The sequence below is a fragment of the Tasmannia lanceolata genome, unplaced genomic scaffold (assembly GCF_043159265.1).
Source record: "Tasmannia lanceolata isolate RefF3 unplaced genomic scaffold, GAP_Taslan_0.1 ptg000006l, whole genome shotgun sequence".
Classification (NCBI taxonomy): Eukaryota; Viridiplantae; Streptophyta; class Magnoliopsida; order Canellales; family Winteraceae; genus Tasmannia; species Tasmannia lanceolata.
The window spans coordinates 20,357,900-20,367,977 of NW_027518683.1; the positions used below are offsets into that span (position 1 = coordinate 20,357,900).

Below are 10,078 nucleotides of genomic sequence, written 5' to 3' on the forward strand. Positions count from 1 at the left end.
TGTCGGGTTTCGGGTAATTTGGTTACAAATTCCGGATTGGAATTTTGTAACACTTTTTTTTAATAAATAATGGCATTTAATTTGGTAAATGGTGAAAAATGAAATTTCGGTCCCCGCCGAAATCCGAAACCAAATTTAAAACCATGGTTATAAGTTATAACCAAGACCGATAAGAAAAACATTCTCGTTGTCCGTACCACAAAAGATTTGACTAAAGACCACTCTATTTGTATATGATTTTTCTCTTGTTGCTACTAATACTACCGCTAGAAAGTAGAAACATCAACTAAGAACTACATAACGTTAATATAATTCAAATAAAAAGGTTGGATTCATTGTCCGAGACAGGGCACTGCGGGTATACATCCAGGGCAAGCAGGTCCATGTGTGTTGTTGCAGTTGGAGGAAATCGTTATTCTTGGATCAACAGCTGTTAGTATAATATCACTGAGAACAATATCAGTGCAGGGAACAACGTGGCTGCATTGGAGCTTGATGGGCAGTCCTGTGGTTGAAGTCCCATGGATTCCAATGAACTTCACATCACTAACTCTAACGTCTGACCCCTTCACCATCAATAAAAATAAAATTAAAAAAAGTAAAAGGGAATCACATACATGCGAGATAGAGGGAGAATCACATACAAGTTTACACAATTTTCATTGTTTTGTCAAAATCCGAAACAAATATGTCATAAATCAAATAATCAGTTTTGACCTCAAAATCAGTTGTCAAATCCAAAACAAACAGGGACTTAATATATCTATAGGGCAGTGATAAATCGACTCCCCAAATGGATGAATTGACTCCCCATGTGTATTTCTCTCCTCTTTCTCTCTCTAATCTAGAGGAGAGAGAAAGACACATGGGGAGTCGATTTATCACTCCCCAATTTATAAATCTATGAAACATTTATTTGAATAAGTTGTGAACTTACTTTGCTCGGGCAATTATTGGCGCACAAGTAATTTTGGTCGATCATTATAGGGGTGTCGACGGAATTGATGGTAATGTGCTCAAATGAGATCCCCCTGGCATAGCCGGACCCACCCTGTAAAGAATACTCGTTAAAAAGAAGAAAAAAACCCATTAATGTTGGCTAGATAGAAGGTCTATTCCAAGTTTCAATCTTCTCCAGTCTAGGGTTGAAACTTGGGTCGGACTCAACATGAATCTGGCAGGTTCAATCCAATTTCACCTCGGGTTGGCTTGGAATTTCATCGGTGAGTTTTCGATAAGCCAAGCTGACCCGACCCGACCCGAATCCAACATCAGCCTCTAATTTCATCATGATTTTCACAATATTAGGGCTATGTTTAGGGAAATGATGTCAGTACAACCATCCTTTAATAATTGCACAAACCCAGCTTCTCGTCCTTTTTAATTGGTTTGCAAGAGCTTTCTGGAAACTTCAATAACTACAGACAGCTCTTCAAATAATAAAAAACAAAATGAGTCAGTGCAATTATCAAAACAAGGTTGTGCTGATATCATTTACCTATTGTATTTTTTTGTTTTTCTCTTTTGCAACCCAAACCCAAACCAAGTAAACCTGACCCAATTTAGAAAGAATGGGTCAAAGTGGTGGGGGCTATGGTAGAGATATTTAAAGGCCGGTTTAGTTATGGTTGACCCACCCTTCTCAACCCGAGGCTCGGGTAAGGAGAATACCACCTCGGTATGGGCTAGGGTCGGCTTCAATACATCTCACAAACCCAGCCTGAGTTGCACCCTCACTCTGGTTAGCTCTAAAGCCAAAATACAAACGATTTTTTTATTTTTTTTGACAGGTAAGCTAGGACTGAACCTCTGACCCTGAGGTAGAACAAAGTCTTGACCATTGAGCTAGAGGCTCAATCCCTGTCAAACAGACAAACTTAGTTTCTTAGAAAGAGGAGATGTGTATCTTTCAAAAGAGCTAGAGGATACAGTAATGAACCCTGAATATCTAATTTCATGGTTGTTATGCATATCGATATTACCACTCATGTCTTGATCCTCGGTCCGTTTGTCGTACCGGAGAAGGTACAATGCTCCACGTGTATTTGTTCCACCATTGCTTGTGATCCATCCTGTCCTAAGCTTCCGATACTGTTAAGAGGAGGTTCCCATATGAGGATCAGATGAAGATTAGACCCTTTTAAGCAAAAAAAATTTTACACCCAATTTTAAGATCTAAAGAAAAGAAGCCTCATGAAAAATGTTGGTGTTCTCAAATGAATACAAACCTTATACCATGGCCAGGCCCACAGTTAATCCAGCTGATATTGACGTTGGAGGTGCCAGAAAGAATAGAAATACAATCATCTCCTATGCTAAGAGTAAGACATTATTTAGGCCATGGTAGATATTGGGAAATATAGCAGGATTTAATGTTGAGGAAATCTTACCCGTTCCTATGATACAGTTTCTGATGTCTACACGTTGGGAATTTCCGATGTTAATACCGTCAGTGTTTGGGCTATCTTTTGGTGCCGATATCACAATATTGTTGATTGAAACATCAGTACAAGAGTTTGTGTTGATATGATTTCTTGGGCTGTTCGTAAGTTTGAAATTTCTGAGAATAAGTCACTATTTGAAATGACATTGCCTAGGCCCCCATCAACAAACATATACAAATTCTGTGAGTATTTATGAAGGTCTCATTAATAAGTTCATGGAGAAGTATCTCAAAGTAAGAAAATGATCGGAGTATTGACATTTTCCACTTAGGCTTGTTACTTTCTCAGGAAAGCAAGTGAACACCAGAATTCTGTCTTGTCAAGGAAAAAAGAGGCTATTTTCCAGGGATTTGCTTTCCCGGTAACGCAAGTGAACAGAGCCTAGAGGAATGATCGCCTATGTATCATGATTTGATGGTGATTGGAGGGGCCAAAAATGAATGGTGGACCACCCGGTCTTCTCCCATTTTGTTTAGTTCCACTCTATATTAGCCATCAAATCATGATTAGATTCTGAATTTTATTTGGTATTTATATGTCTTTCTCGTGCTTGAAAATGAGAGCCGTAGGGGGCGTTATGATATAATGCTCCCAAGAAAAATCTCATAAGAACATCCCATTGAGGATTTCTAAATTTACGAATTAGTTTTTGTTACCAGAAGTTGTTGAATTCAAAATCTTGAAAATGTCATCTCGTTCTTACCGTTGGCGCCAATGTACATTTCTGGAAACAAAAGAAAAAGAAATGTGAGAAATGAAAAATTAGAGGAATATTAAGCGGTTACTACTAACAGAAGCAGTTAACATAAAAAAATTGGCTAGGATTTAGTTATAAATTTCTTGGGTTGGATTGGATTAGGGTTGGAAAAATGCCAACCCTATTTTAATTTCTGGTTGGGATACGGTTCGAGCCTTGGGCAACTTGACCCGCCCTGGAGCCGAACCCGACCCAAGCCCTAACTTATGGGCCTGAGTTGCATCGTTAATAAGAGTGAACTGGTCAGAGAACGTCATGGCCCATAAAGAATGTTTGATTGGGTGAAATAGGCTCGACACATTCCTTAACTATATAAGAATGGCAATCGCTAAATGGGAATTACAAGATACCTGAGATGGGTTTACTCTGCAATTCAGGGGCCACCAGACAGAACCTTGGCCATTCATCTGTCCCGAACCATCAATGGTGAGCAGGTTTATGTGGGAGAAAGCGAGCCACGCAAATGCATCTTTCCATTCCAACATGCCCGGAGGGGCCAACAGATTACCTACGACCTGAAGTTTTAGATAGTATGATTCTAGCAAGAAATCTATAAAAAAGACAAGGGTTTTGTTAACGAGTGCTAATTGATAGTTAATGGGAAATGATATCAGTGCTACCATGTTTTAATAGTTACGCGGTCCTAGCTTTGTCTTTTCTTCCCTAATTGGCATGTAAGAACTTGGGTGCTGTACTAACCTTTTGACGGCTCTTTAAATGCTAGTACAAGAAAAGACAAACAAGCCAATTGGAAAAGAAAAGACAAAGCTAGGATCGTGTAACTATTAAAACATGGTAGCGCTGATATCATTCCCTAGATAATCCTATATATATAAGTAAAGCGGAATCTTCTAAGCTGAGGTGGTGCCATGTGTCAGTCCCTCCTCTATCACATAATTTTAAGAAGCCATCTTTTATATGGAAGAAAGCTATTAAATCTCCTATTGAAAGCTATTAATTCTCCTATTATATCTATTTCTCTCTCCTAACTCATCAATTAAATCTCCTATAATATCTCTCCCTCTATCAAGTTTCCCTTCAAATTTGCAAAAGAAGTCATCTCAGGAGCATCTCCTTAAATCCTGTATCTTTTGATTTTCGTAAATGGCATGATTATCAGTTTCCAAAACAATTCATATTTAGAAAACGATTCGGATCCTATAAAAAATCTTGCCCTATATATCTCACCCAGTAAAGCAGAATCCTCTAAGCCGAGGTGGTGCCACGTGTCAGTCCTTTCTCTATCACGTAATTTTAAGAAGCCATCTTTTATATGGAAGAAAGCTATTAAATCTCCTATTAAAAGCTATTAATTCTCCTATTATATCTCTTTCTCTCTCCTAACTCAGCAATTAAATCTCCTATAATATCTCTCCCTTTATCAAGTTTCCTTTCAAATTTGCAAAAGAAGGCATCTCAGGAACATCTCCTTAAATCCCGTATCTTTTGATTTTCGTAAATGGCATGATTATCAGTTTCCAAAATGATTCATATTTAGAAAACGATTCGGACCCTATAAAAAATCTTACCCTATATATCTCACCCTACTGCCCTATATATCTATATCCCGTAATTAACAATATCTCTTCGAATTCTAATATTGATTATGTCTCCAAAGAAACCCAATTAACAACGTTTCTAATAATAAATGTATAAAATTATCTTTGACTATATCCTAACGTTACGAATACTAATCATCAAATCAAAGGCTTTCGTCTTTTCAATGCCAAACGGCATGAACCATACTGCTGTTTAAGAGTTGGCTTCACTGGCAACATCTTTACACACAACCCCTCTTCAACAGGTCAGTTGGCTTATTCATCTGTTTTTTTTTTCCCTATTTGTTCTTTCACTGCTTTATTTGCCTTCTATTACATTGTTTTGTTTTGTTTTTCTCTTTGTCTGTCTATTGGTGTGATGTGGAACTGTCTAGGGATGTTGAAAGGAAAATTAATATTTTTTTGGTATGCTTAAACTCAAGAATGATTCCTACCGCTTTATGTTTTTTTTTTTTTTCACTGAATGCATTTGTAAAGCTTTCATGTAAGCGTTGAAATCAATGGCATCCATGGTTTACATTTCCTTATTTTATAGTTAATGTATTGTTCATTGTTTGATGAAGAAAGGGAATTTTTCTACTCTTTTTTTTTATTTATTCATTTTTTTAAAGTTTTGTAAAATCTACAAATTTGACTGTTTCAGATCATATATCACTTTTTATTGTGTTTTGGCTTTTGGGTTATTTTTGTTTATTCTTTTGTGTTTTGGTACTAAAATATCAATTTTCTACTTTAGATCTTCTCATGTTTCTGAGCACTCAATTCCCTTTTATCTTTCCACTGTGAGGCTTTATTATTTTTTTCAGGATGGTTGCCTCATTGTGATTATTCGCATTTTTTTATCTTCACAATGGTCACTTGGGTCGTTTGGGTGTTAAAATAAACTTTTAAGAGATTTCAAATTGTTTTATGGTAGATAATTGGTACGTGTTCATAAATTTGCAAATTTTATAGTGGATAGCTGGTTTTATGATTGATCAGAGTCCAAAAATAAGTAGGCATTCATTTTTTTCCTTGAAATTTCAAGACCATCTTAAAACACTACTATTGTCTAAAATTTTAGAGAATTTCACATTTTGCAACTATTAGCTTTCCGGCATCTATATCCAATGGTTTTCGATGCAACTGAGATAGATAACTTTATCAGGTTTCGAATTAGCAGATTTTATTAGGTTTCTATAGATCTTACTTACTTCAATTATAGTTAGGTTTCTAATTATTAGATCTTACTTACCTCCATGATAGACTCTAATGCTACTCGAATAGATGACCTCTCACATTATCTTCATTCTTTATCAACTGGAGGGACATGAAGGAAAGAGAGAAGGTCAGTTTGATCCTACGTTTTGTAGGTGATTTGGGTGTTCCGAGTTGTCATTATTCCACAAAACGAAAAGAGTTTTATGGTTGTAAGTTTCAGATCATGTATTTCTTTTCTTTATTTAGAACATGAAAATAAGAGTGCTACCAGGAACTTTAGGCCATTATATGGTTGATTTGAGTATTTTTTTTCACTATTCCATTGTTCGTTTCTTCTCTAATCAAATTTTTTTCGTTGCCCCGTGGTCTGCAACTAGTATATGTTGAAGCTACAAATGATTTTCTTGTCATTTCTTTTTTTGTCAGGTTTAGATTATTTACGCTATATTTAAACCACGAGAGATTATGTCAGAGATTTTTTTTGTTTTGAAAATTAAGTCAAATATGATCTACTGCAATGCAATGGTGTCATTTGAGGTATTTAATACTTACAAAGTAATTTATGCTTACAACGTATTTAATAACAGAAGGTAACAACAGGCGTTGGCTCTTCGGCATAAAGTCACGGGTTTGCTCCCTGTTGACGAGTGTTCGAATCCCGCCCCCAATTTACCTGATTCACGGGGTGAGTGGGTCGTTGCGTGTATCCGTAGGGACTAGTCCTACTCCCGAAGGGCGTGGGGACATCCTACGTCATCAAAAAAAAAGAAAAAGAAGAAGAAGGTAACAACAGGTTCATTAGCGTTAAAATGACTTTGGGTCTTGTCCATATATGGGTGGAACTTGGGTCAAGTTGGATAGCGTTGAGGCCAACCCTAGCCCAACCCGAGGTACCATAACCTCAATGCTAACCCGACCCAACTCGACCCTCAGGTCGAGGATGGTTGACCCTAACCCAACCCGTCTAACCTGTTTTTTCAAAATTGAGTCGGGCTGAGTTGATTTAGGTTTGGATTAACCTAGGGCCAAACAAGTTGCAAGTTGATATTTTCACCCTAACCCAAAGCAAGTTGCAAGCCTATGTTCATGGCCAGTCAAGTTTCCTCGTTTTCAAAAGTATAAATGCATAATTTAACTTCTCGTAATAACAAATAAAAAATGGAGGGCACCCATCTTCATAACATGCCATCTTTTTGACTCGACCCAAGTAGGTTTGACTAGCTGACCCACCAAGTCACCTAGTCAAATGAACTTAGTTACTGAGTCTTGAAATAGGGAATCTAAAGTACAGTAAAAACAGAAGATGCTGAAATTAGTTCATTTGCTCACCTGGATGTGAATACTAGACTTGCAGGGCCCATGGAACTGTATTGGCGTCAATAGATATGTCCCCACCGGAATATATATGGTGGGCCCTCCAACGTTTTCGCCCACGCAGCTCTCCAGGCATCTGAGAAGGCCTAAATTTCCGCACCACAGAATGTGAAATCAGATCTTTTGAAAATGATTTTAAGGGAGGTTTTAGGGAGATGATATTTTCACCCCCTCTAGAGTACGCATTCGCCCCCTTATAACGTGAACAGTGGCAACTTTAACGCTTTTTGACGTCAAATAATCTTAATAGGAGCCGATGATCTAAGAGCCAATCATCATACCCTATATTTAAGAAGGGAAGTGATATATTCGCCCGCTTTTCTTACTTCAGGATCGTGTGGATAATAAAAACGTGAGTGATTTGATCCTTTTCAAGATTTATTTAGGGCCTTCTTCTTTTACCATATTCACCCCCTATATTTCGAAATAGATTGTGCAGCCCACACCATAAGATGATCCAAACCGTCCATTTGATGGGCCACAATGTAAATAGGTTGTGCCCCAAAAATCATTACCATAGGATGATACTACCCGTCTAATCTATAGAGGTTTGTTTATATGGATATCTCTATATATAGATCGGAGGGCTAGGATCATCCTATGGAAATGATTTTTCGGACTCAACCTATTTACATTGTGGCCCATCAAATGGACAGTTTGGATCATCCAATGGTGTGGGCTGTACGGTCAATTTTGAAAAATAGGGGGTGAATTTATCACCTTCCTTTATTTATTCGTTATGGGGATTATATTTGAGCTCCTTCCTCTGTCTTTTAGTAGACGTGCCCAAAAAATCATGCCAGTTTTTTCTTTTTTGGTTTTTTTTGTTGACAAAACCGGATCCGGTGTACTGGGCCCAAGAGTTTCCTCATCTAGCTATATGTAACACCTATTTTGGTTATAAACAAGGGTGGTGATTTCTTCGCCCCCCCCCCCCCCCCCCACCCAAGCTTAGGATAATGCACCCCCCCTCTTTTCATAAATTGTGGGCAGACATATTGGGGTGAAAAAATCATTGCCCATAAACAAAAGAAGATGGAAGATAAAACGTTCATGCAACGCAGTACGTACTTTGGAATCATCAGTTTCTCCGTTTCCAAGTGCTCCAAACGTAACAACATTGAAAATATTAGGAGAGGCTGCGTCCAAGTGATTCCATCCCAAGGAAGCTACACATAAGCCAACGAGAAGCTTAACAACCTCCTGCAGAAAAAAAAATTACATAAATAAGAAAGCCATTGGAAGGGCACTGATTTATCAATACTAACTCGTAACAGAGAGAGAGAGAGAGAGAGAGAGAGAGAGAGAGAGAGAGAGAGAGAGAGAGAGAGAGAGAGAGAGAGAGAGAGAGAGAGAGAGAGAGAGAGAGAGAGTTGTGTCACCATTCTTCTACACACGAGACTGAACTGTAAATTGGCTTCACCCATATCATTCTTATATATGATTTTTTAGGTTTATGCATTCAAATTAGGTATACAGGTATTATTGGAAACAGTCTGTTTGAGTAGAGTGGCAAGGGATGATTTTTTGGAAATCTTATTATTAGGAACAACCGTATTAGCAAGCTATGCAATATGGTGTAGCTGTTTCCAATAATAATAGGATTTAAAAGAATTCGGGAAATTAATTATGTAAATTTTTGGGTTCACAGGATCCTATTCTAATACATGCTTAGCGTTGAAAAAGCGAAAACGCATCTACACAAGGAGAGGAGAAATCCACATATAAAGGGTGGGGAGCCCAACAATATTGCTGGTTGTAACCATGAGAAAGTCTAAAGGGTCCTTTCTAGTGTAATCTGCTACTTTCCTATTATAACAGGTTGTTCAAAAGGATCTCCAGTTCTTCCATCAAATATTCTGCTTTTCCCCGGATACTCGGGTTCTAATACCCACGGATTTGTTGTTTGCTTACTGGCTTCATATAATTCAAGAAACACTAGAATTCTGAAAATTTTCATATAAATAATAAAAAAATCCGGATTCAGGTCGTGATTAATCATTTGATATTTAAGTACGTCTATGTACTTAAATAAGGTCATCCTTTCTGGAGTTTTGATAGAAGGATTCCTCTACCAATGGTTCTTTTCACCTTTCCCTCACGGTACTACTTCACTATCGGTCACCCAGGAGTATTTAGCCTTGCAAGGTGGTCCTTGCTGATTCACACGGGATTCCACGTGGGAAATCCCATATGACCCAATATGTCCGACAGTCGCACTATACGTCAACCCAAACTGCATCTTCCTCTCCAGGACTCCAAAAATGTACTTTTGGAACACCAATAGGCATAAAATGAAAGAAAAATTAAGTTTTTCCTGGATGAAATGAAACATTTGATTCATGTAAGAGGAGAAAGATTTCCCATTCCTTCGCCGGAAAGATATGTGGCCATGAAAGAGGGATCAAGTGGAACAGAATTGACCGGGTGGTAGAGTCATGGAAACACTTGTTTATTCCTTTGGACCTTAGCTCCATGGAACATCTCCATTTTCTCTGAGCTTTCTGTATTAGAGACTAGTCTAATTTGCATCAGGAAGGGAAAGTTACCATTTTTTGAAGTTGTCTTCAACCTTAGACAAGGTTGGTGGTGGTGGAGGGTTAGGATGAACCAGAGGGCTCTTTTATTTGGTTGCCCTTTTGTTTTGATTTCTTCTTACTTCTTGGTGATTCATCTGATTTTTGAGATACCATCTTCACTTGGAGACAACGACTTATCATGAAAAAAAAATGCATGGAAGCCAA

General features: G+C 37.8%; 1 protein-coding gene across 1 annotated transcript; it reads right to left on the reverse strand.

The window, feature by feature from the left end:
* Positions 1-332: 332 nt before the first annotated feature.
* Positions 333-9,824, reverse strand: LOC143878802 (putative polygalacturonase At2g43860). The gene is made up of 5 exons (XM_077381035.1): positions 9,801-9,824; positions 8,406-8,537; positions 3,552-3,716; positions 938-1,051; positions 333-566 (listed from the first exon to the last, which is right to left on the reverse strand). The coding sequence occupies exons 1-5, from the start codon at positions 9,822-9,824 to the stop codon at positions 333-335; spliced, it is 669 nt and encodes a 222-aa protein (XP_077237150.1).
* Positions 9,825-10,078: the final 254 nt, after the last annotated feature.

Bases quoted from the DNA above. Each gene is read 5' to 3' on its own strand.
- LOC143878802 (XM_077381035.1), bottom strand. From the start codon at position 9,824: ATGGAGATGTTCCATGGAGCTAAG. The intron at 8,538-9,800 runs GTCCAAAGGAAT...TTTTTTCTGCAG, and splicing joins AGATGTTCCATGGAGCTAAG to GAGGTTGTTAAGCTTCTCGT. The intron at 1,052-3,551 runs GTATCTTGTAAT...TATTCTTTACAG, and splicing joins GCAGAGTAAACCCATCTCAG to GGTGGGTCCGGCTATGCCAG.